This window comes from Pangasianodon hypophthalmus, chromosome 13 (genome assembly GCF_027358585.1).
Source record: "Pangasianodon hypophthalmus isolate fPanHyp1 chromosome 13, fPanHyp1.pri, whole genome shotgun sequence".
NCBI classification, from domain to species: Eukaryota; Metazoa; Chordata; class Actinopteri; order Siluriformes; family Pangasiidae; genus Pangasianodon; species Pangasianodon hypophthalmus.
In genome coordinates, this window is record NC_069722.1 from 9,098,611 (window position 1) to 9,125,767 (window position 27,157).

At 38.8% G+C, this 27,157-nt stretch overlaps 1 protein-coding gene across 1 annotated transcript; it reads left to right on the plus strand.

Annotated features, from left to right (window-relative positions):
- The first annotated feature begins 2,485 nt into the window (after positions 1–2,485).
- On the plus strand, positions 2,486–27,099 carry doc2a (double C2-like domains, alpha). The gene is made up of 11 exons (XM_026916917.3): positions 2,486–3,238; positions 8,660–8,982; positions 9,855–9,934; positions 10,462–10,536; positions 11,010–11,119; positions 14,385–14,511; positions 14,658–14,717; positions 24,095–24,279; positions 25,014–25,095; positions 25,564–25,660; positions 25,928–27,099. The coding sequence occupies exons 2-11, from the start codon at positions 8,664–8,666 to the stop codon at positions 26,062–26,064; spliced, it is 1,272 nt and encodes a 423-aa protein (XP_026772718.3). The 5' UTR covers positions 2,486–3,238; positions 8,660–8,663; the 3' UTR covers positions 26,065–27,099.
- Positions 27,100–27,157: the final 58 nt, after the last annotated feature.

Genomic DNA, 27,157 nt, shown 5'->3' on the forward strand with positions numbered 1-27,157 from the left:
ACTGTAAGATGTTACCCTGATGTAATAGAGCCTTCAGTGGTAATGTTTCACTTCTCTTTCCGTATCTTCTCCGCCTCCTTTTTAAGGTTCATTATCCTCACCATAACATGCCATTTAGTTCCAAATGCTCTTTCACCTGCTCACCTGCTGTTTCTATCCCTCTCTGTTTATCTCTTTATTTCCTCAGCTCTACCTCCTGCCTATCACTGTTTTCACCCATACACCGTAAATCTCTGTTATTGACAATTATCAGGCTTCCCGAGTCTGTCAGTGTTGTAATGAGGAGAATCACCCTTATTGGACCTAATGAGGCTTAATTAATTGAGATGGTAACAATCCAGGTCCAATTTAATTTAGACTACAATGTTCACTCCTCTCGTTGTACTTTCGTGCTCCTGCCTAGTGCATTCCTCCTTTTGCTCTCTCTTTCTTTCTTGCTTCCTCTCTGAAAAACATAGACACTTGCCTCAGTTTTAGATTTTCCTCAGAATTTCAGAAATTTACCTTCTCTCTGTGAGGGTGTCAGAACAATCAATACACAACCAGCTCCCCTCTTCCTGATGAAAGCCATATTGGAGTTTAGATGTTTGTTTATAATAGTGTCACTGTCACTCAAATGCTGTCCCCCTGCTGATATTTCTCTACACATCTTTCCCTTCATTTTACTTCTCTGTTGCATTTCATTACATTCAGTGATGTCCAGATGTGGTGCAGATAACCCGATGCAATGTGAGTGATGCCTTCACACCACTGGAGCTGATATGAATCAGAATAATATAGAGAGATATTTGAATGGTTGTATTTGGATTGTATTGTTTTTCAGCACTGCTAGAGTGAACCAGAATCAAGTGGGATTGGGACTTTTTGGATGTTTTTTGGCACAGTAGACTGATTTGAATTTGAATGGATGGGCCACAATACAACTTTTTAAAAAACATAGCACTATGTTTCTGGATAATTTCTGATGATATAAACCATTTAGACATGATAGTAATGATCAGAACAGGTGTGCTTGGCTTAATTCCACTGCTTCTGGCAGCAATGTGAAAGTCTGGCAAATGGAAATTGCACAATGCTGGCTTTAATAACACATAGCAATGCTGGCTTTAATAACAAAACCCGACACCGTCTGCTCCAGAGAGCTTTGCACATTTAACAGACGCAGCATGGATTTCTGCTTTAGTTTGGCTCCTTTAAACCATTTGGACTCAATGGTAATGGTCAGAACAGGTGTGCTAGGCTGAAAGTTTCGAAACTGGGAAAGTTTGGTATCTGTTTGTAAAATGCTGGCTTTAATAACAGAAGTAACACAATTAGACAGGTAGAAAGCTTGACACAAACCTTATGTAAACCTTATAGCTTACAATCAACCAGTTTCCTGACCCATTGTAAAATATTTATTGCCTCTGTGTCTTTTTAATTACTGCAGTAGCAAAGATTTATGCTTTAATCAAGTGCTTTGATTTGCTTTTAATTTTCTTCTATTAATTCGGTCAACTAAGCCTGTGATATTTATCTCTGCAATATCCGCAGTGTGTTATGAAGTATTAAAGATGCAATAAAAGTTCAATTCAACCTGGTCAGTAGCAATGGCCATTCGCAAGATGGTGGCCTATACGGCTCTTCCAGGGCTGCCGACAGTAGAGAAATACCCATCTCCTCTTCAATCAAACATCTCTGCATCTCAAGGGTCTGGAGATACGCGTGACCTTTTTGACATGCACCCACAGTGTGCTAAAGGAACAAATGCTAATTAAAATGATGCGGTTAACACCCCAACTGATTGGTAGCACGGTCCTGATCCGTATCATGCTACTGCTTGATTTGCCAAGCAGTTCAGAGGCCACTGGATATGACACCCCGAGCTGGGGTTTGTTCAGCCTTCAGGACAGAGGGATATCATTCAGACAGCCGCTGCTTACTTTCATTACATCTGTGCAGTGAGCCGATTTGACATGATAAGGCAGTCCATGACTTTTAATAAATAGCCTGTATATTCCACTGGGAGGCCAGCATGAGAAGCAAGATGACAAGAAGACAAGGAGATGAAAGAGAGAGGAAATGTTGGACAAGAACATGTGTGCCACACAGACAGTCAACCATGGCAGAGAAACAAGAGATAACAATCCATCAGCCAAAGAAGCATGGAGGAAAATTGGAAGAACAGAGAAGTGAAGTGTGGGGGCCAATGCAAAGTGGAGAAAAGAGGACAGGGACAGATAAATGAGACGTGTTGCATCAGAGTTGAAGATATTATTAAACAGAACCAGAGATACTGCTCACTCTGGGGGATGTCGCTTACCACCATGTCACTGACCACAGAAAGAGAGGCAAAGAAAGACAGAGAAAAAAGAGAAGGAAAGGAAACTGAAACAGAGGAGGGGTTTTGAAACTGGTTATCCTGAATCCGTGTCTTCACGCGTGTATCATTAGGCATCATTAGAGCAAATTATATAGAGAGAAAGACAGATGCTGCTGTTGGCACGTGCTTATGTGGCACAGCATAAAGTCGCTGCTTACATGCTATCCTGCTGCTGCACGCTCCCTGGATCAGGGATAAATCTCACAAACACTCACACACACACACACACACAGTTATAATGCAGTCATAAGCAGAGACAGTGGGAAGCTGGAAGGAATCTTAATGCGCACACAGATATTCATTGAGGCTGACACAACAGATAAATGCATGCACTCCAAAAGGATATTGGAGGATTGCCAGTGAATTAAAGTGCCTGGGAAAAGAGTGAACGTGTGGAAGTGGAGGAGGGGAAAATAGAAGGGAGGAAAGCAGAAGATGAGTGCACACTGGGACTGGGAATTGGCAGCAGAAGCGCAGAAATGAAATTTTCTCTCCCATGCAATGCAGACCTGTGCATGTTCTCACTCAGCATTTTGTCACAACTGAACTTCTCAGTTCTTACAGTCACTCTTTCTTTTTCTCTCTCTATCATCGTCCACTGGCACACGACCTCTCCTTACCTCCTGTTATACCTCTTCGGACAGTTCTATAGATTATTTACCATCTGATATACACTCACGCTTCTCCATCTCTGCCTCTTCCCCACTCTCTCCATCGCTCTGTCTCTCCTCTCCTCTCCCCCCTCCTTCTCCTTTCTCTCTCTCTCTGTCTCTCAGGCTCTCTTTCTCATTCTCTCACACCACCTGTTAGTGCAGACCTGTAAGCTTTGGAATCCACTTGTTTATGAGGGACTCATTTATACTCACGCAATCGGAGGTAAGTGAAGGAATTCCTCTAATTAGTCCTTTCTCTGAAAACTTCCTGTGCTTGTCTTTGTATAAAGTGGATGTTTTCATTCATTCCATCATTCTTTCACCATTTCCTCTCTTTGATTTTCTTTTTGTGTCCTCCTCTCTGTATTTACTATTATCTTTGTAATTAGAGACGTCTGAAATATTAACCCCTTATTAACTGGACTGTTTAGGTTTGTTCCAATAGAGTTCTCTCTCTTTATATATAGCTGTCTCCTCCTCCATATAGTGCACACACATGTTAAGTATTAATGTCCAAATGTGTGCATGGTGTTAACCTTTTCTCTCTTCCTGACTCCCTGTTTCATCCTTCTCTTTACAACCCTATTTCTGTCTCTCTCTCTTAACCCTTTAAACTCAGGTTCATATTCAGTCATTCACATTACCCATATTTTCTTCAGTATTATTTAGTAACAGCAGTTACTAAATGGAAGAATAAAGAATGTTAAGCCGACTTTAATGGGTTAAGCTTGGTGTTAGGTGAGAACTCTTCATACTGAGTAATGAATATGCCTTTATTATCCTGCTACTCTGTTAATCCAAGCCTGTGCTGCAATCTGTAGCTTCCACTGAAATGAGTTTCTGTTGCACTTTACTGCTTCTCTCTCCCTCTTGCTCTCTTTTTCCCCTCCCTGTTGCTGGCTTTCTGCTTTTCATCAGAGCCAAGTGAGCCGTTCTCAACAGATAAAGAGAAGTAAGGGTGACAGTAAGAAAGATGACCGAGGCAGTGCACGTGTGCCATTGGGGGATTGTGCGTAAATGAGAGTGTTAGAAAGAATGAAAAAGAGAAGTGATATATTTTAAAGCGGCATGCCAATACATCAACTGAAGCAGACACATTGGTGGGGGGAGGCTGTAAAGATCTAAAACACGAGCAGACATGACCTGGAGAAACAATATTATAGACACACAGTGGAGAAAAGGTGAGAGGATAGATATGAAAATAACTCAAGCACAGGCATAGATGTTGTACTCGCAGGATCACTGATCCAACTGGGATGAACTTGGCACTGATATTTCATCATAGATGATTTCTCCAGAAGTAGTTTAAAAGCTGACACCATAAAGGTTCTTTATCCACATTCAAATGTGTTGGAAAAGACTGACTAAAGAAAGATCTGATCAGTCTTGGCACAGAACAACTTCAAACGATCTCAGAACTCAGTCATTCTGAGCAATGCACGTTAGAATAAATCTGGCTGGACCAAATCACTAGATAAAATGAAAATGATTGAGCCATTCCATGTTCTGTGGATTCCATTGCAGTGTCAGTGCATTTCAGGATGATGTATTTGCTAGGAATCAAGGCTAGGATGGATGTGACTCGCAGTTTTGGCAAGCTTAGACCTGCTGCTCAAACCACACAGGCATTCAGAGTGCTTCCTAATACAGCTAGATTCCCTGCACTGCCAACAACCATAATGAACACGGCTGACCACCTACTGTCATTAGCATGCATGCATGCACACACACACGCACACACACACACACACACACATACACCACACATACACACATTTTCTTCCTCCATCTCTCTCACTCTCATGCTCAGCAATAGCCCTCCAACATCCTATTTCACCTCTTGCTGTGATCCACTCTCAGCTACACTGACACTCATTCAATTAGCCCCACACACACACACACACACAAATACACACACACAAACACACACACACATACACAGACACTCACACACACACTAATTTGACAGAGCTAGCAGCTAGAGAGCAGTGGTGCTGACAGCTCCAAGCCCTAACAGCAGAAGGGTTACTGCAGTCAGTTCACACACACTAGCACACTTGGCCGCAGTGTGTGTGAGTTCACTTCTTTTACACCAGTGCAGGACTTAGACAGTCAGTGATGATGGGGCAGTTGCTGATTATTAAAGTGAAACTCTATACTAATAATGCCGATTGCAGCTACAATCCACTCATTGTACTGTGTGCACTCTTAGAAAAAGAGGTTCTTCTTTTCTACGAGTGTCATGTATATCATGAATTTATGTAAGGGCTTTGATTTGTCAAATAATACAACGAGACAGGGCTTTATAGGAAAATAATCCATGCCATTACCACCCCGGAGTGGATTATTTTTCTCCAGAAGTGTTTTATTCATCTTCTACCATAAAAACTTGCCAAAGATTATCATTTATAGTTGCATTTAATGTTATATGGTAATTCCTGTTATCATTTACATTATAACAATGATAAACAATCATTCCCTTATTCTTTTTTCTCTCTTGAAGTTAATAAGACAAAAAAACAAAAACAACAACAACAACAACAAAAAACGCACCTTGTCATGTTACCGAGAAACTGGAAAACTTACTGTTACATAATGCTAACACTGGAGACTCCTTCCGTAAATACTAAATAAACATCTCCTAAAACAAAAAGCTGCACCGTACTAATGAGAGTATGTTTTTCTTTGTTAAATAATAATGTTTTTTTTTTTTTTCCTTAAATCTGTTTATAATTAGACTTGGATTATATGAACTTAGATTATGTGAACCACAGTATAGTCCTGTGAATGATTTACTATAGATTAATTAACACTTTCAGATTTGAGAATGCAACAGTGCTGTGGTATAAGGTTTTGTAATCATGATTTAAAGGTGCGCTTTGCAATGTTTACAAGTTTACATCTAGATCCTTAATTTTTAAAAAAATAAACCATAGAGAAAATGCGATTCGCAATATTCCCATGCAGTGAATGGCTAGTTTCTTTAATTCAGGCTTCTTTTATATTTTTATGACCCAGAAATGATCTTTGCCCCCCGCCCAGAACACAGCAGATCAGCTCTGCAATTTTTCCTAAAAATTTAATTCACGAGGTAAACACGGTTTTAATAGAGAATGTATAAAAACAGAGGGTGCTTAAGGTGAAGCGGAAGGCATGTCAATATTTTCATTGCGGTTTTTGATTTGCCTCGGAGGCAGAAACATGCTGTAGAAATTACAAACAGCTCCTTTAATATTAAATGATTTAATTCCTAACTCAGGAAAATGCCAGTTTTCAAAAACCCATATTCATAGCAATTGAGTTTGCTTTGTATTATAGCCCGACAGTCTCTATAGAAATCATCATACTGTCAATCAAGATCAACACAGCAGCACACAAATGCATTAAAACATGACAGCTACATTGCCAAAAATGCACTAAAAATTTATAACAAGTGTGTACATTTGTTATAATTTTTTTTTGTTCCATTACCATGGAAAAAACCTCTCACTGAATATATATTTAAAAATAAAAAAATATATATATACAGTGTGTTGTGAAAGATTACATTACAAAATAAATATTGCGTAGTTGTATAGTGCCAAGGAGGACATTTGATATTGGACATGTAACAGCATAATAATCCTGTGCTAATCGCTAATTTTGTTAGCATGTGCGTGTCATGATCTCATTAGCCGTGCTGGTACAGAGCCTCTGTACTAAATCCTCTTGCTATAATGTCACAGCCACCAGATGTGACACCTGTCAAAGTGAGAACGCTGAATTGACGGACAGGACAGATTGACGGTGTGTGTGTGTGGGTGTGTGTGTTTGTGCACTTAAGGCTAGTTGGGACTAATCTGGCTCACGGTGGCTCAACTACATGTGAGGTTGTGAGGAAACATCCAGTGTTAAATAACCTCCATTCATTTCTTTTTTTTCATCCCTTTTCACCTATCATTGATTACAGTATAAACCATAATAACACCCATGGTTGCTTTTTAGAAAAGCAGTATTTGCTATGTTAGTTATGCTGGTAAGCTGTTTTTTTTCCCATCTCCTCTTCTCTGTCATTCTGCCTGTAGATCAAACCTTTACAGGAAGACTGTGGAGGTGACAGTTAATAAAATAAAGGCTTTTTTTCCCCCCTTTTTTTCCCTCCTCACTAAATTAGGACCTTAATGGCCAGATAAATCCCCCAGTGAATCTCACTCTTTCCCCTTTGCTTGTCTTGCTGGAAATAAGATATGTTGGCAGCAGGATAAAGTCTAAATCTCTCTCTCTCTTTCCTTCTCTTTCTCTCACTTTCTGTCTCTAAGAATACTTTTCTACTCCATATCCATGCCTTATTCTGCCCTTTTTCTGGCTTGCTAACCCCTATAAGCAATAGCTCACAATACGTTCAGCGCTGATCCACTTCCTCCGGTTGCACTGAAGGTACAAAAAAAAAAAGATTAGCCTGAGCAGACAAAGCTTAATTACTGAGATATTGGTCGCCTGCTTTAGTGTGCAGCTCACGTCCAGGTTTGTAAAACAGGTTGAAGGTTTTCAACTGAAATTTGAGTTATGGCAATAAGATGCTGGCTCACAGTGGCTTATTGGACAAGGCAGGTCAAACATCTAATTTTTTGGTGATTTGTCATGAAGTTGGCACATAATAAATACACAACTGGACACAATTTAAAAAATAAAGGATCTGTTTTAAAGCAAAAGTCATTTTTGGACAAGGAAAAGGGTTTTGCACAAACTCACAAAAAATGCATTTCATAATAAAGATAAGTGAAGTGTATGGAGCTTGGAAGCTGAGAAAAGTGTTTGAATATGAATTTCATAGATCTAAATTATGTACATGTCACTTTAAATAATTATTTTCTGTGGTATATTTAATAAACGAACAATTTCAAAAATACAGATTTTATGTAAATTAGGCCAAAGGAAAAGCATCTGGGATTTCCAGGGAAAAGTAGATGCTTTCAGAGTGGTCGAATTCAGCATGTAGCCAATCACAGTCATCTGCCATGCTCGCGCCCAATGACCATGAAGTGAAGAGAAGTGACATGGAGTAGAAGAAGATATGTACCATAATATAAAATCCTACAAAAAAATTTATGTTCTACTGAAATAACTAAATTCCTATTAAAGAGTTAACTTTGGCTGTTAGTTAGCTAAAGATGGCCCAGAAGCTAAGGTTAGCATTGCCTAACTAGGTAGAACATTAACTAAATAGTTACGCTGGGCATATACTAAGCATCATGTGTTTAACATCATAATGTTTTCATCAGAACATGAAAACGTTATATTTGACCACTCTGAAGGCATTTTTAAAGGCAAATCCTTCCCTTAGTAAGGTCAAAACAAATGAAAAACATTGGCAAAAATGTAAATTTATTAACTACACCACATTTAATTATACAAATAAGCAACCTTCATTGTGAGAAAGCTGCTATATAAACAAAACATTATTATTATTATTGTTATTATTATTATTATTATTATTATTAGTAGTATATGTAATAGTAGTAGTAGTAGAGGTATTAATAGCAGACAACAATAGCAGTAGTAGTAGTAGCAGTACTATTAGTATTAGTGTTAGATTAATTAAAATTGAATATGAGAAGTAAATCCAGCATTATCTCTCATTATTTTGTCTGTCTTCTCCAATCAGCTCTATGACGGTGCGTAAAGGAAAGAAACTCACCATCTCCATCCAGGAACACATGGCCATAGACGTCTGCCCGGGCCCGATCCGACCAATCAGACAGATCTCTGCCTACTTCCCCCGTCTCTCCCCGACCGGCGAGCCCATCTCCCCACACCCTGCCGCCTCTCCAGTGGCCCTCAGCCCTGGGCTCGGGGCTACTGGAGCGGGGAGCAGCACACTCCTCTCCCCACTGCAGGCCGGCGCCAGGGGAGCTGGTGGAACACTGTCATTGTCCAGTAGTGTGGACACATCAGTGGACATCAACAGCTCTGACAGTGATGACTGCAGTAAGCTCTCATGCCATCCATCACCTCTAGTTCTCGTTATCGCATAGGGCAGAGCTTAAAAATGGAATATGTACAAAATGTCGGCAAAACCCAGTCTTATTGTAAGAGGGATGTTTATGCTAGAAAGTTTGAAATGCTGTAATGCAGTGAGGTTAAAGAATGACCAAAGTGGGACGGTTTAGTAGATAATGTCCTCTAAGTATGTTGAGATGCCTAGGGCAACACCACTATGAATCAGACCTCACAAAAAAACAAACGGATGTAAAAAAAGTCAAACCAATGTGGCTGAAAAATCGTTAATGTTGCAGGAGCATTACTGCATTCTGTTATGTTTCATGGGTGGTTGTGGTCTGTGAGTCATAATCATAGAGACCAGATACATACATAACTAGACCTTACGTAGGCGCAGGTGTGATGCTACAGGGCTGTATCGAGTATTTCCCACACATTTGTTACACACATTCAGCAAGGTCCAGCATAATCATATTACATAAATACAGTGTGTAACGGTGCATTTTAATTGGCGCTTTAATTGCATGAATATTGCACACACGCCGTTTTCACTGTATGTATATAGATATGATAGATGTGAAATGGATTTTAAAATCCCCAATGTTTTTTATTTACATGTCAGTTAGTAGCAATATACTCCCACATCTAGTAAACATTTAAACTGGGTCATTTCTGAAAACAGGAGTGTTACCATTGAGTGTTATGGCCTTTGTATGTATTATAATAAGAATGGATTACTGATGAGCAATTTCAGTCCAGAGGTGCTTAAAGCTGATTGTTGTAGCTTGACAAATTGCACTGTGAATAGTTTAATCCATCTGTGTGTATGCTAATATGATCATTTTTCCATTATGGTATAGCGGCTCTCGGGACGTTAGAGTTCGAATTGCGGTATGAGAGAGCAACCAGCTCCCTTCACTGCACCATCCTCAGAGCCAAGGTTTGTACTTTTCTTGCTGTTTATTTTTTAAAAGATTAAGCTACATTATAAGAGAAGTCCTAAGAGATGCCAATATGTCAGTGAGCTTGTAGATTTTTTTAATGCTCATCTATTTTTGATCATCTACTTAGATAAAATTGCATATTATTTTTTTATTAAAAACATTCATAACAGTTTTTAGTGAAGTGAAGTGAAGTGACTTGTGGACAAGTATGGTGACCCATACTCGGAATTTGTGCTCTGCATTTAACCCATCCAAGTGCACACACACAGTAGTGAACTCACACACACACTGTGAACACACACCCGGAGCAGTGGGCAGCCTTTTTGCTGCGGCGCCCGGGGAGCAGTTGGGGGTTCGGTGCCTTGCTCAAGGGTCTCACCTCAGTCGTGGTATTGAGGGTGGGAGAGAGCGCTGGTCATTCACTCCCCCCACCTACAATCCCTGCTGGACCTGAGACTCGAGTCACTTTTACAAAAAAAACATGCCTGTGAGAAGCTTTAATTCTCAGTCTCTCTTCCTGTAGGGTTTGAAGCCTATGGATTTCAACGGCCTGGCAGATCCGTATGTTAAGATTCATCTCCTGCCTGGAGCGAGTAAGGTGGGTCAATTTAAACCACAGTACTGGCACTGAATCCTCACGTTCATTATTCATAACTTTCTTATGCATATTTTCTCCATACATACCAAACAATTAAGTACCAAATTTTGTATACCCTTTACACCAAACTATGAAGGCATAAATTAACAGATATTCTTTCCACAAGTGAATGTTATTATTATTATCATTGGTTTTACAGTTTTCAGTTAAATATTTTCCAATATTGTGTAAGGCCACCATTTTGTCTGAATGTTTCTGTTTTTATATTATTATTATTTTGGAATTTTTATATTGTCGGCTTGTTGCAGAATACAACCACATTGAACATTTTGGAAATCTATTTTTTTTAATGTAGAAAATATAAAATTAAAGTTCATTTTCTTTTTATCCATTCAAATGTCTTTTGCGCTCGCATGTATTTTTAGTTATTGTATTTGAATGAATAAATTAGCCCCTTCCCTGTCTCTCATCAGGCTAATAAGCTGAAAACCAAAACCGTACGGAATTCTCTAAATCCAGTCTGGAATGAGACTCTAACATACATTGGAATCACGGAAGAAGACATGCACAGAAAGACCCTGAGGTAATGTGTGCGTGTGTGAGAGGAATGTAGGTGTGTGTGGGTTTGGGAATTGAGCAGCCTATAGAAGTCAAGTCTAAAAATCCTTCAGGAAGTGTCTTTTCTGCCATGAATATGTGTATGCCAGTCGCCCACACAGCCTTCCCAGGGTACATCTCTGTGGCAGTAATATTTCAGCCTTTTCTCTGTGAATGCTGTGCATTTCTCAGTGTTTAGGGTAGGTGTCTGTGTCTGTGTATGTGTCTGCCGCTTAAATCTCAGAAGAAACTGTTTTTCTGAAGTTGTCTGCCTGTGACATTGCGTACATAACTCGCTATATTTAACATTAATATTTCCTGTGATGTTAAGGCATCAGGAGACAAGACGAACAATTTCTCATTCTTAATGCATACATGAGTTTAAACTTATATTAAGAATGCACTGTGAAATATTATAACTTATAGCTCAAATAAATACTTTGGCAGTCATCAAATGCCTTGACAACAACTTCTTTAAAAGAATTTATATATTTAAGAAGCATTTCAATGTCATGGATTCCTTGTCTGAGTCCCTCAGAGTCCTGCACAGGCCCACAGAGTGAGGCAGTAAGTGCGCTCTATGAGCTGGTGTATGCGTGCTGTTGTGCTGAACCTTCTGCTCAGATTTAGAGGCATAAACACAGATATGCTGAAATAGCTACGTAACCTATTGCTTGGCAGGGCCTCAGAGTAAGTATGAAAACTCATTGTATAATGCAGGCGAAGATTCTCTGCTTTCACAGAAACCTTGATCTTGCAGAACTGCAAATTGTAATTGTTTTGTTGTAATTGTAAAAAGTAACAGGCTCAGACTCCTGAGTGGTGCAACAGCAAAGCATTCACCCTATCATTGGGAGATCACAAGTTTGAATCTCGACAATGCTGTAGCCTGGGTCCCAAGGAAGAAAAGTTGGCTGTGCTGTCTGGGTGGGAGAGATGGCATACTCTCTCTCCTCTGTCAATCACAGTGACACTAACCGATCATGAGAATCTATGAGCTCATGTATGTGTAAGAGGACAGATAGCTATTTTCTTCTGAGTGTGACACAATGCGCTTCAAAGCAGCATTAGCAGCAGTTCAGAAAGAATTGTGACTACACGTGTCTCTAAGGTAGCACGTAATAGCCTTCATCCTCTCCAGTTGCTAGCTGTCAGTATTTATGATGGGGAGAGCTGGCTGCTGGGTGGGAATACCCAGTGACCGAATTGGGGAGATAATGGGGAAAAAATGTAAAAGGCTCACAAATATGTAGGTCTGAGCATGTAAAGGAATAGGTGTGTACATGAGTAGGATTGAATACCCTAGACAAAACAAATGTTTCTTCCAATATTTCCAGAACATTTAATAGTATGTAGGTTTAAGTCCTTAAAAGACTATTACAATTAAAATAGCAAATATTAATAAAATATACTTTATATAGAGCAAAGCAGCAGGTGATTACTTATTTGTTGTTGCTTTCTAACAACAACTCATTCTCTATTATCAGTAACATAATTTCTCACATACACTCTGCCAAGTTTTTCTTTCCAGCTGCCACTTTGTGCCGCTGGCAAAAATATTCCCCCCTTCATTTAAGATATACACTCCTCCCACACCACTCATCATAGTCTCTCCCCGGCTGAAGAGAAAGGAGCAGACTCATCATTGGTTTATATTCCGTCTGGCAAAGTGCACTCTGAGTAACATTAGTGCTTGATCTACAATGACAATGATACAAAAATGATCCATTTAAAAAAACATTTCATTAAGAGTTCTCACTAGCTCTTTTGCTTGTTTTTTGCCTGATTGTGGAATTTTATCTCAAACTCAATCTCACGCATCTCTTGCTATAAATTTAGCTGATGTATAGTCAGTGTGCCTGCCATTTTTGCCCACCCTTTTAGACAGCCCTGTCTCTTGCAGATATAAGACATAAACCAACAGGATAAGCTACTTGCTGGAATTAATTTATGACCTAATAAACAAGATTGCTCAGAGTTGTAAATCTTTCTTGCACTAATATGCAGCACTGGTACTATTCTTTCCTTAAAAAGCCTCTCAAAATATTGTTTAACTTTCCAAGGGGGACTGATGTGGATTTTTTTATAATGGTTTTCATGAGTCTACTCATATTCAGTTAAAGATCTTAACTTATAGATTAAATTCTTGTATTGTAATGGACATTTTTGGCATTCTGAGATGCTTTTCTGCTCACCATGGTTGTAAAGAGTGGTTACTTGAATTACTTTAGATTTCCTGTCAGCTTGAACCTGTCTGGCCATTCTCCCCTGACTTCTCCCATCAACAAAGCATTTCCACATGCAGAACTGCTGCTCAGTGGATGTTTTTAGTTTTTTGAACCATTCTGTGTAAACTGTGCATGTTTTTTCCCTTTTCCTTGAAGACAAACCAAAGAACATTATCTTTACAGATGCAAATATTATAGAAGAAGTAAAAAAAAACAAAAAACAAAACACCATGTCACCATTAGAAACTACCAGACTCCTGTAAGATCCCATTAGAAAACAACCAAACACATTTAGAGCCAATCACAGGTCCCCTGTTAAAACATTATGGCCCTTAACTTTGCAAAATCAATCACATAAATGATTTTTTTCCAGGTGAAGGCCATAAGTTTTGTTCATGTTGCACATCACTGAAAGTGAATGCATGATGGTTCTATAAGCTCTCCCAGAAGTTAGCTGATAACTGAAAACCTGTTATTTAAAATGACTATATACTTTACTTTACAATAGACCCAGGTTTACTCTGAAAATTACCCATATGCCTAAATCTCACATCTGCGACTGAAGGCTGAGAATGTTTTCTATCTTGGCCTTTTCCTTTTTCCGGTTTCCTTTTTAAAAAAGGGTGGTGCAAAAGGTAGAAGAGAGCACAAAGGAAAGTCGTTTAGCTGTTTATCTCTGAGACTGAAGAGCTGAGGCTGAGGCTGAGATCCACTAATGCACACAGTCCTTTGAACATGAGATGCGAGTGCAGGGGTGCAGGATTTTAAATAAAAAAGCTGTCAGCTCTGCAAATATCATTCTAATCCCAGTCATAAATATACATTTCTGTCAGGAGCAATTCCATCAGACCTTATTTTTGGCTGTCTCTGTTCTGCTAATCTCTCACTTCTCTACCATTTGGCAACTTCTTTTGCATAAAAATAAGCTCTGCCCACCTCTTCTTTCTTTTAGACTCATACACACACTATCTCTCTTCCCCCTCACTTTCTCTGGTCCTTTGTCTCTCCTATAATCTTGCTCAGGTTATCAGTGTGTGATGAGGACAAGCTGACTCATAATGAATTTATTGGTGAGTCGCGGGTGGCTCTGAGGCGTGTGAAACCAGACCAGACAAAACGCTTCTACACCTGCCTAGAGCATCCACCCCCTGTAAGCACAGCACACACACACACACACACACATACACACACACAGTCCCATACACAGGCAGGCACTTTGAAAGTAATCCTGGAAAAAGTGTGATAAACATTTCAAGGAGTGTTTCTAACCTCCAACTCTTTCTATCTTTCTTTCAGCTTCCCTCCCCAACAGCAATGGGAGCAGCACTGCGAGGAATCTCCTGTTATCTCAGAGAGGTACTCAAGCGCAACCTTCTCTCTCCCTTTTTTTCTATTTCCCTATCCACCCCCCCTCTCTCACCCTCTTTCACTATCATTAAATCCATCTGTTTCCAGCACTGACATTTCAGAGCTTGAATACATATCAGGCTTAAATAAGCCAATTATTGCCTGCATATTTAATGCATTCATCATCGCTCTTCAGTGTTTTCACATTGAGATCAAAGTGAATAAGTACTTAGAATAAGAACGCTGTGTACATTGTAATATGTGGGAAGAAGAATAAAATCCATTTCTCATCATCTTATTTCCTAAAGTACTTTGGAAGTCAAACATCTCGCTAAAAGATAAAGCAATTTCTAGACAATTCAATGAACTAAGTGATTAAAAACCTTAATACACATAATACTGTTAAGAGAAATATTAAGGGTGTCAATCTCCCTGTTTCAGACAAAACAATACACATCTCAGTATGTAGTATATGATACACAAACCATACAGTAAAACAAGAAAAGATTCAATATACTTCAGTTTACTACTGGTCCAATACGATTCGATTCAGCACTGATAGGATTCGATCCAGTGTGATTTAGCTCAGTTAATTTTAAGTTTTCTGACACGGGAAAGCCTTCAGAACAGAGGATTTTGCTCTTTCCAGTTTCTCAATAACATGACAAATTGTGTTTTGTTTCTTATTAACGTCACTAGAGAGAAAAAACAGAGGGTGGTGAGGGAATGACTTTTTATAGCTGCTATAACGTAAGTGATTACTCGTTTCACGGATGTTACACAACACTAAATGTAACATTAACTAAGAAAAAAGTATGATGTGTTATTCTTTCATCCAACCACCCTGTTGCCATAAGAAACATGAACCCTCATGAAACAATTTTCTGGGTTGTCTATTATCTTCTATCTCTGAAAGAAATTTGAGCTCTCTCTCTCCCACGAGCTCTAACGTGAACCGGGAAGTGTGTATTGATTTTCGACACCAGTATTAGTTTTTAACTGCTTTCCTTTTTGATTGCAACCACTTGGCTTGTAAATCAATGCAGCCGTATTGTAGACCGCTTGACGAAAGAGATGTAATATCCAGTGGCAGACTAGGATGATGAGGATAAGGGGGTGGTGCAAGAAACAAAAAATAAAGGGCAAGCCCCAGCATTGTTTCTCAAAGCACATTGGATGAAGAACAGAGACACAGCAATATGAGAGTAAGAGAAAGGGTGATATATAACATAGTTTTCTCTTTTCTGTACCTGTAATAAAATGATAAACACTGCTGATAAGAGGAAAACCTTATGACCTTGCTCAAAGATTTGAAATTGCAGTACAGGTGGACAGAATGACAACAACATCAAAGACCACAGAGGGATCAGAGGGCAAAATGAGAAAAAATAAACAGAGGAATGGCTATTCTCTCAGACCAAGAGTCAGAAAGAGGACTTTTTATCCAAATATTTGCAATCTTTAAGTGAATTTCGTAAAAGCGGTCAAAAGAACATACAAATTTCTCATCAATTTATGAAAATAGTCTGAAATGGAGTTCACAGAATAACATAATGAAGAGATTACCAGTCACAGCCATGCAGTTATAAGTAGTCTAGGATTTGCAACAAAAGATGATTTGATCAAAATATGTTTTCACCACTGCAATTTCCCTCTTACCCAAGAGTAAATAACAGACTTTTTTTTTTTTTTGCAGTGTTTAGAATTGTAATGGTAACATTTCTGCTTGTGTCATCTTATCTGCTAATGTAAAACTCCAGAACAGGTGGATGGGAATTCCACAAGAGAGAGAGAGAGAGAGAGAGAGAGGATAGACAGAGAAACACAAAAAGACAGAGAACAACAGGCAGAGAGAGATACAGACAGAGACACAAAGAGAGAGAAAGAGACAGACAGTGACACAGATAGACAAACAGAGACAGAGATGGACTGACAGAGAGGTGAGTAAGAGACAGACAGAGAGAGACAGAGAGATAGATAGATAGATAGACAGAGAAAGAGAGACAGACAGAGAGAGTGAGTCAGAGAGACAGACAGACCGACAGGGAAAAAAGGGACAGACAGAGAAATAGAGGTAGAGAAACAGAGAGAGTGAGGCAGAGAAACAGACAGAGAGGTAGAAAAAGAGAGAGAGAGAGAGAGAGAGAGAGAGAGAGAGAGGGGGGGACAAAGGGTGTTGGATGGCAGGCAGAAACAAATAAACAAGATGTGAATGTAGAAAGATCACCATCGGACAACTCATTCCCCAGAAGATGTAAAATGGACGTGACAAGAACAAAGTTACACCACTGCGAGGAAGAAGAAGAAAACAAGTGAGAGTGACACTGAGGAGAGTGAGAGGTGGAATGAATATGTAAAGTGGAGACAGAGAATGGCAGAGAAATTTGGCAGAGTTAAGTAATTAGAGAGAGCAAACTTGTCAGTAAATACGGAAAGGAAAACTAAGAGAACAGACTTGGAGGCGAGGAGGTAGTAGGAGGATGTTTCTCATGACAACAGAAGATTATAGCTGAGCAGTGTTGGTATTTATTTAAAAATCTTGATTTGGCTGCTGATACACACTCAGAATCTGATAGGGACTGATGACTGATCCTGTGCCATCTGTGTGCTAATCACATACATCTGAATATGAAAGATATATCTCTCCCCATGTGTGTGTGTGTCCTCACACCTGTTTACCAGCTCGTTACACCTCCTCATTATCATTAGCGAATTGAAGGTCATTAGTCTTTTGGAAAAAGTCAAAATCTATCCTGACACATGTAATGAGACATTTAATGAAACATTTAGTGAGAAACTGTAGAAATACTGTGAAGTGAAATAGCTTATGAAATAGCTGATGATACAGTAAAAGTTTAAAGATACACTATATGGCAAAAGGTTTGTGGACACCTGACCATCACACCCATATGTGGTTCTTCCCCAGACTGTTGCCTCAACGTTGGAAGCACACAATTGTATAATTGTCTTTGTATGCTGAGATTTACAATTTCCATTCACTTGAACTCAGGCTCTTGTGGCTGAATGTGCAAATCCTTACAGCCAAGCTCCAAAATCTAGAGCAAAGCCTTCCCAGAAGAGTGGAGGTTATTACAAGTGCAAAAGGGGAATAAATCTGGGGATGTTCAGAAAGCACATATGGGTGTAATGATCAGGCGTCTTATTCATACATCCTAAACCGTGCTGGAAAATAAGGATAAGGATTTATCTGAGATATTTTTTTTAAACTATTCCTTTAGGTGATCAGCCAGCACATTCTAGATGATCTTTAGTTTTGCATACTATCTACAAGGCTAATGAAACTAACAAGTAACAGAAGTATATCTTACCTTAAACATTTTCTGTAAATATCTGCCCAAACCACATTCAGTTCTTCAGCAATGGCACAGAAATTAAGATTCAACTTAATTTAAACTATAAACATAAAGAAAACTTCACTGAGTAGCTTAATGCTGTAATGTTATGGAGGCAGCCATCTTGAATAATTGGAATCAGAACAGAGACAGACAACAGGCTAACACAGGGAGCTTTCCCACCTATTAATCAGTTAATTATTTTTTTCTCGTGATATCAAGATAACAAAAGTTATTTTGTTGAGATCACAACTTATTTTTCTCATGATGTCAAAATGCATGATTAGGCATACATGCAGTCCATCATGGATGAGTGCATTCGCTTTTCCTTTAATCAGAAACTTACACAAGCATAAATACCTGGCACAGTAGTAATGTTACCACCTTAGAGCTCAGGTTACTGTCTGTTGGCATGTTTTCACTGTGTCTGTGTGGGTTTCCTCTGGGTTCTCCAGTTTCTTTTCACCTCCGAAAAACATGCCAGTAGGTGGGTTGTCTAAGATAAATTGCCCCTAGGTGTAAATGAGTGTATGAATGTGTGAGCGCACGGTGCCCTGGTCCAATGGAATCCTGCCCCATCCAGGGTGTTCCCAGACCAGGTGACCCTGACCAAGATGAGTGAATGATTTTTGATTATGTAGCTTAATTAACAATGTTGTGTTAGCCACGTTAGTTCAGCAGCTTCAGTGCAAAGCAGCAAACAAATCAAACATATCTTAGGTGCCCAATTACATTTGGGCTAGTTGGAAAATTGTGTAAATTTGATATTTCTGCAATAACTCCTTTAACTGTGCGCAAGGAGCTGTGAATGTATGTATTGAATTTGACCCCATATTACATAAACTATAGAATTCCAATATTCCAGTGATCTTATGCTCATAAATCTACCAGATGACTGACATTCAGTGCAGTTGCACCTTTATTGCTGTAATCAGGTTTGTCTGATTAAAATGAGATTACTGGCCATATTGCAATATTATATTATATAGTATATCTTATATGTTATATATTATACGTTAAAGTTATTTTATTTTACCATTCATCATCAGAATGTTTTGAACTGACTGTTGGCTGTGTGTGTGTGTTTGATATTTGTTTTTTATTTATATGAAAGGTGTGCATGATAGGGTGACTCTGTCTCTCATTATTCGGCTAGCTATTTGTGTCTGTTCCCAGTCTGTAACATTAATGAAGCTTCTAGACAGGTCTGGCAGGGACTAGTTCCCACACACCCACACACACACACACACACACACAGACATATGAAAGATCTAACAAGGATTTTGGACTGCAGTAGATGTCGTGAGTGACAGATGGGTGAAGTCAGCATCAACTATGTCGTCTGCTAAGACCTGCCATCTATAATTAAACAAATCGTCATGTGACAAAATGACTAAAAGGGAGAAATAATGAGATGCAACAAGTCAGCGAGAGCCAGTGAGTGTTGTGGGGGATGTTAGAATTATTCATTTTCTATGTCTGTCTGTCTCTCTCACTTTCTGTTTGTCTTTCTCCCTGGACCTTGTGTGCACAGAGCCAATGACAGATTTGTAAAGCAACGCCAAAATAACAAGACAGGAACAGGGTGAAAAAGACAGCCTCAAGATAAAATCTTGTCAAGCCGTGTCTTTTAACTCAGTTTTCACTATCGACAGCTATGCCACTGAGTTCCTTCAAAAAAACATCTAGTGCTAAAATCATTGCAAAGAGAAATGGAAGGGCTAGAAATGTGTGTTAGAAAAAGCCCCTACTATGTGGGATCACTCGAATATCTCCACCCCCTCACTAACCCCCTTCATCTCCCCCCACTCCCCCGTTTGTTGGATCAGTCCCTCTTAGACACAGGGCTAATTAAGGAGAACACAGAGGTTTTAAACTCTGTGTACAGATGGGCTTCTGAATAGAGCTCGGTCAAGCTTTAATGATGTGTGCGTGTGTGCGTGTGTGTGTGTGTGTGTGTGTGTGTGTGTGCATATCTGTATAAAAGCATTATAGTGTTCTCAATTACAGGTTGCAGAGGTCCCAGTTTTAGAGACTGCAGCCAATGGTCACATCCACATTCAAATAAATGATCCATTTAGTCCAATTCAACTGGTGTGCAGGTGTTAACTGGTGAATTTAGATGTTTACAGCCTAAATAAAAATGTTAACAGTGAAGAACCAAACACTTAAGGCTTTAATTCCATGTCAAGTGGCACCTAACTGTGTGGTTAAAAATATTCCAGAGACATCCGTATTAAGATCAACAGGGCAGAAATGATTAAAATAACTCTGGATACAGTATTTTCCTCCAATTCTTCAGATCTGTTGAAAGAGGAAAGTCTGCAAACAGAATCCTTCATGGAGAATCATGCAATGTTAATGCCAGACTGCTATTAAACTTAATGATACATACTGCAGCATGCACACAAACCTCAGAGCAAACATCAGAGAACATGTAGAACAAGAAACATCTAATGCTATTCATAATCTTATTCTCATAATTTGATCAATTATCCAGCTTCATGTTGAATTGGAGTAAATCTCTATACCTTTGGATAACGTTATATTTAACCTTTTGATAACTATACCTTTGGATAACATTATATATAACATTCTTTCCACATTCTTCAGGAAGGTCATTCAAGCCTGGGTAGTTAGAATTTGTCATAGTTTACCAGCAATAGCACAGTGTTGTTAAAATTTAATGTGCTTGTATCAAATCTAGGGAGTAGGTCATCTAGTGTTTGCACTACTGAATGTCAGTGTTTTAAAAGATTTTCTACTATACATAGTTCTGAGAATGACAGGCTTTTCTGAACTGAAATAGGTGTCATATTTGAATATATCTCAACCAGAAGTAAAGTTATAGCACAGTATAATTATAATCCATTTTGCTAAAATGTAGCTATCCAAAACCTTGATCGAATCCTGACATTTATTCGCTGTGTGAGAAAAGCACACTTAGCTATCAAGGTATTAGACATCATTTTGACTTGAGCATTAACTGCTGCATTTGTTAATTAGGCTCCTTACCACATGATCTTTGGAATTAGTAATTAAAAAAAGTAATTCGAAATTAGTTCTACGTTTTCATATACCCAGTGTGTATAGGTTTCAAAGTATATTATTGACTGAAAACATTCTGAAAAACTGTTGTCCAGAATTCAGCCACAGTGACGTCTGTTGGGTTTTCCTAGACTGCCACACATATAGAGTAGTTAGATTTATTCTCTGGAACAGTCTTCAATAACTTAAAATAAGTTCTCATTGTCCTTGTCTAGGTTTATTTGTCTCCCCATGCATCCTGATTTTTATCTATAGGGTCTGTATGGGCTGGTGAACTGTAGATTTCATTATGTTAAGGATATTAATGCTATGCAGCCTATTTCTCAGCTTTGTTTTAGTGCTGTGGTGAATGTATGAGTCTTATCCAATAAATCTGTGACTGTTGGTCAGCCCTTTGAAGATAATGCCTTTAATTTCCTATTTCCCACACAGTCTTGGCTTGATGGTTTTAGTAATATCGATTGGAAAGAACTTAGAGTCTTTCGAATTCCCCCTCCCTGTTCACTGGATCAGTCACTATTAGGCACAGAGATAATTATGAATAATACCAAGGTCAAATATTCAGTAATTTTAACAGTCACATGGATGCATGCACTAAGTATAACCCCATAACTAACGATTTTACAATGTTGCTTAATTCCTTTTGACTTTCACCCCTCATACACCAGTTTTAGTCATTGGGACATCAACATGGCCTTTACAGTACATGTTGTAACGTCTAACAATTTCTGTATCTTCTTTGCTATCGTCACTTCGTGTTCCAAAACTAAGCCTGTTAGAAGGTCAAGCATCCGGCGCTATCTCAAGGCTGACTGCTGTGTTCTTTATGAATACTTTTTATGTACATTCTTGTCCTATTATGGCAATGGTATTAAGAGATTGTATAGCACTGTTGCAGAACTGAAAACTAAAACTGAATCAGGCAAATTCAAGGTTCTCTGGAGAAACGCTACTGTCGTTGTGTAGTTAAAAGAGACTGCAGAAAATCAGAAAGGATTTGGAGACATATAGAACTAACTGTTGCCTAGAAGCGTCACTTAAATGATTAAATCAAGCTTGAAAAGAAATCATACTTCTCCAGCTTGATCAAGGACCACAGTAGCAACTGCAACTTCAACTGATAACCCTCAGTATTATGCATTATTGAACAGTACTACACAGTATTGAACATCTATCACCTCGCCAATGCAATAAGTTGGCAGCGTTTGTTCTTTATCTGCCTTAATAGTAAAGACCAAAAAAATCTTTTCTGAAAAGAAGTGTGGCTCCTACAAGTTTAAATGATTAAATCCAACTTTGCAGTAGTTAAACCTGAAGCACATCAGTTTGCTATTGAGTTCTCCCAGTCATGCCAGTCTTGACTTTTGATCTTCAAACTTTTTCCAAACAAATCTCTTTGTCCTGCACTTCAGTCAATCAATCGCTTTAATAAGGCATTTATTCCCACTGCTATAAATCAGCTTTCATCAGGCTCTTGCTAAAGAAAATCAATCTGGACTCCATTGTAACTATGTCTCCAGTTAGCCATTTTGGGGTTTAAAAAAAAATTAGTGTCCATTCAGGTGACTGAATAACGTAACATAAATAATCTTAATTAAACATTTCAGTCAACTTTCTGGGCTCATCACAGCATTGTTATAGTTTTAAATGACCTAAGAGTTCACAGAGACACAAGCAGGGGTAGAAAGGACTTGAGTAAGTGTACTTCGTTACTATACTTATTATTTTGGGGTATTTATACTTTACTTGAGTGTTATTGAAATTCAATACTTGTACTCTTACTTAATTTTATTTCCAAAAAAATTACTTCAAAATACTAGTTACAAATCTCAAAGTTCTCTTCTTCTCTCAGCCAGCCATTGATTGCACCAATCCATCATTTGCTGTGACCTTCTCATACTAGACATGGTAGAGACATGGTAGTGCTACAACTGCCAGTGTGTGTCTGAAGATGTATAAGCCTTTGGACTGCAGTGTTGAACTTGAGAATGAGCACCCCTGGCCTTACCTCCGCAAAATGCTCCAATATCCTGGAATGTGCAAAGACGTATAAAATGAGATGTCATCTTTACCTCTCTAGAAGCTATTATCACCATCTAATTTGAAAAAGCATATTGTGATTCAAAATGAGAATAAGTCTTCTTTCTGGTTATAGGCCCAAACTATGAAATATACTCAAAATACCCACAGAATCACAGGATACTGTTAAAAACATGTTAAACTGTAATGATTTATAGTTGAACTGTTTGCCTGTTTATATTTCATATTATTTTATTTCTTGTTTTACTTTCTTTTTGTTGTATTTGACTTTTTTTTGTGTTTTTTAATCCTTTTTACTGTTTTAGCCTTTCCTTATTATTATTATTATTATTATTAAATAAATATATTTTTAAGATCATATTGGTACTGGTGGTTTACTAGACAAAAGAGACTATATGTCAGATTTGATTTATAGATACCTCATGAGGCCTGACATTCTCCTTGTATGAAAAATAGAGCTGCAATTCTTTAAACACGCTCGGGACTGCTGGTCTATTGCACCAAATTATTTAATTCATTATAGAGCTCATTATCAGTCAGCTCTGGTTTCATGGCTTCCTGAGCTCCCCAACTTCTCTTTTTTTATTGCAATTGCACCCAAAAGGAATGCCATGTGGCAAGAAAAATTGCATGCATTCTAGGAATAATATTTAATTTAATTTAATTTAATTTAATTTAATTTAATTTAATTTAATTTAATTTAATTTAATTTAATTTAATTTAATTTAAATCAATTTAATTTAATTTAATTTAATTTAATCCATGGGTGTCCTTGCTGGGTCAGGATCCTTCTATAGACAATTATTCTCGGGCACCTGGTGTGTCACTACTGACACTGGTGATTAACTGGTGCCCTTTTTGGCTTCACTGTCTCTCACCACTCTGAATTTTCTACCTCTCAAGTGCATCCTCTCTACTTTCCGCCTCGTTTTACTTCCTCCGCAGTGGGAGCATGAGCAGTTGCACAGTCTGGAGGAGAGAGGCCGTCTGTTACTGTCGCTCCAGTTCCTGCCTCCGCCTGTAGAGGGAGATGGAGAGGCCCGGCGGGGAGGTCTGTGTGTCGGTGTTCAGCGCTGTGCTCACCTCGCCGCCATGGACGTCAATGGCTTCTCTGATCCCTATGTCAAAACGTGAGAGGACAGTGTGTTGGTGTAAGACATGTCTGGTGGGGGTGGATGATTTAATCTGTAATCCATTTTACTGAGCAGGAAGAAAACATTTCAGCTCAGGTACTTCAGCTCAGCTCAGCTCAGAAGATTATAAAAAACATTAAAACCGGTGTTTAGGGTACAGATGAGAGTAAGAGACAGAATAACAAATGGAATCTTAATTGCTCGGTTCATGCACCCATGTTTTCTTTACATATTTCTAATCCCTCTATTTCTCTCCCACATCATGTTTTAAAATAAATATACCTTCCTCGGGCAGAATGGCAAGAGAATCAACAAACCTCCCACCCACACGTCCATGTCATTTTATCTCTGTCTGTCTTCCAAACACACATGCACGCACATATACACATACACACAGACACGCGCACAAAACACACAAGAATCTTGGCTTTGATCATGATAGGGATTGTGAGAATGTGTGTATGTGGCTGTGTTGTTTGGGGGAAGGGAGTGAGAGTTAACAGCAGTGCATAAAGCAAATCAAATTTTTATGGAAGCCAGTGGGACACAGCCGGAAAAGCAGAAAAGCAAATAGCTATGTGTGCTTCAATCGATATGTGTGTGTGTGTGTGTGTGTGTGTGTGTGTGTGTGTGTGTGTATGTTAGTGAGGTGCAACTGTCCTTCTATTTCTCTCTCACTTTGTTTGTGTCTATGCTTATCTCCATCATTCTCCCTCTTTTTACTACTGCAGATATCTGAAGCCTGATGTGCAAAAGAAATCAAAACATAAAACGGCCGTGATTAAAAAGACCCTTAACCCAGAATTTAATGAGGTACCGACCTTATGATATCCGTTGCAGATTATTTATCTGTATGCATGTGCATGTGGGCATGTATCTCCATTATAACCTCTATAAGAATGAATGCTGAGTGTTAATGACAGTCTAGTCTTGTCATCCATTTCTCTTCAATTCACTCATCCCATTTGCTTATCACTCTTTGCCTGGTGTGTGTGGGCGCTGAGTATCATCAGGCAGACTGAGTGGCACTTTTCTATTCTTGCAGTAGTCCCCAACACTAGACTTCTCCATTGTGTAATCTGGAACTAGTACTCTCAGCTTCCATTTGCTATCTTGTCAAGAGCGCAGAGGCTGCAGGCCTGTACGAGGGCACTCAGTGATACCAAACGCCACCGGCAAAACACTAATTCCACAGCATGCTGCCATGAATTCTGACCGGGATGTTTATCTGAGGATTTAAATTCTCAGTTTCATCATTTCCCTCCTGCTTGTCCCCTACAGGAGTTCTTTTATGAGATCTCTCTCACAGAACTGGTCAGTAAGACGCTAGAGGTCACCGTATGGGACTATGACCTGGGTCGATCCAATGATTTTATAGGTGAGAACAAAGACAGTCTGGTGCATATGGTATCGATCTGCTAAGGCACGCCACTGTGCTGGTTATTCAGATGTTAATCCTGAATCCACACTATTTCATGCTGTGTTTTTCCCCCACATGGTTATAACACAGTATGCCTCCATTACTGCAAATAAGAACATCCATTTCAAATGAGGAATTGTCTTGATATCTGTCATGAATAAAGGAACATAGAGACAAACTGTGGGTATACACTTTAATGAAAATCATTCTTTGTGGTGGGTATAGGTGGAGTGTGTCTGAGCTGTCACTCACAGGGAGATGCGCTACGCCATTGGATGGACTGTCTGAGGAATAAGGGACAGAGGGTGGAGCGATGGCATGTCCTGACCAATGAACTCCCTCAGAGCTCCTGCCAGGAGTGAGGATCTTACAGGGGATGTCAATGATAACTTAATGCTGCATGGAGTTAGAGATGAACACTCAGAGTGCATTTGAGCACTTCAGACTTTGTGCACTATATGCTGTATGTGCTCATCATATACATAGTCAATGCATGATTGATATTCATGACCGGCACAAATACTGTATTACTTGAACACACCTTGCTCGTTACCAGGAGAGTTTGAGGGATGGACTGTCAGTCAGTTGCCTTTTGATTCTATGTTACTTGCTGGACCTTACCTGTCAGTCTCTCCCTATCACTGCTGCACGTTTTATACACATTTTTTAACAATAAAGCAAATTCTAATCCTCTCAGAATCCCATGTAGCATATCCTTCTGACTGATTATAGTAGAAAATGTATTTTATTGTCAACACTTCAATAATTTGTGCCCAGGAGTGACATGCAATACATTAACAGCCTGTAGGGAAAGAAGCAACGTGCCTGCAGTAAAATTAATATCTTCTCAATTACACAGGAAGCTTATCAAGAGTCAAGTTTCTCACTAATGCTTTTGGACACTGAATGTATCAATTGGACATCAGGACTGTTACTCATAAACCATCTCAGAAATGATAAGAACTGGAGTGGAATCCAGACCTAAATTAGCCTTCCTTCTTTCAGAAACCTTGTAAATACTGGCACTCTCTTATAAACACGACCAACCATCTGTTTTGTAGCATGAGGAAATGTTTACATCATTATCAAGCATGCCCCAACAATGTTTTTCCAGGGCTGTAATTCTTGTAATTTTGAAGTCCCATTTGCTAATGATATTTATATGTTTTTTTCCAGACATACACTAATATTCACATTGATTAATTTCTAAGGTTTTGGATTGATTTGTGTATGTGTGCATTGTTGTGGTCTGCATGCCCAATGGCGTGAGTGTGAGTTTATATTACTGTGTTATTTGGGTATTTATTGAGTGTTGTACTTTTGAGGATTTGTGATTACTACATTTGTATGAAGTGTTTATGTACAATTTGGAAATACAAATGAATGCATTGCTCTAAGGCTGCGCATCATTTCTCTGTATCTCTAAAGAATATCAAGCTGTATTGTTCCATTTAC

Excerpts from the sequence above, each read along its gene's own strand:
- doc2a (XM_026916917.3), top strand. The coding sequence starts at position 8,664 with ATGACGGTGCGTAAAGGAAAGAAACTCACCATCTCCATCCAGGAACAC. Across the intron at positions 14,512-14,657 it reads GCCTAGAGCATCCACCCCCT|CTTCCCTCCCCAACAGCAAT; the intron begins GTAAGCACAGCA and ends TCTTTCTTTCAG. Across the intron at positions 25,096-25,563 it reads TTAACCCAGAATTTAATGAG|GAGTTCTTTTATGAGATCTC; the intron begins GTACCGACCTTA and ends TGTCCCCTACAG.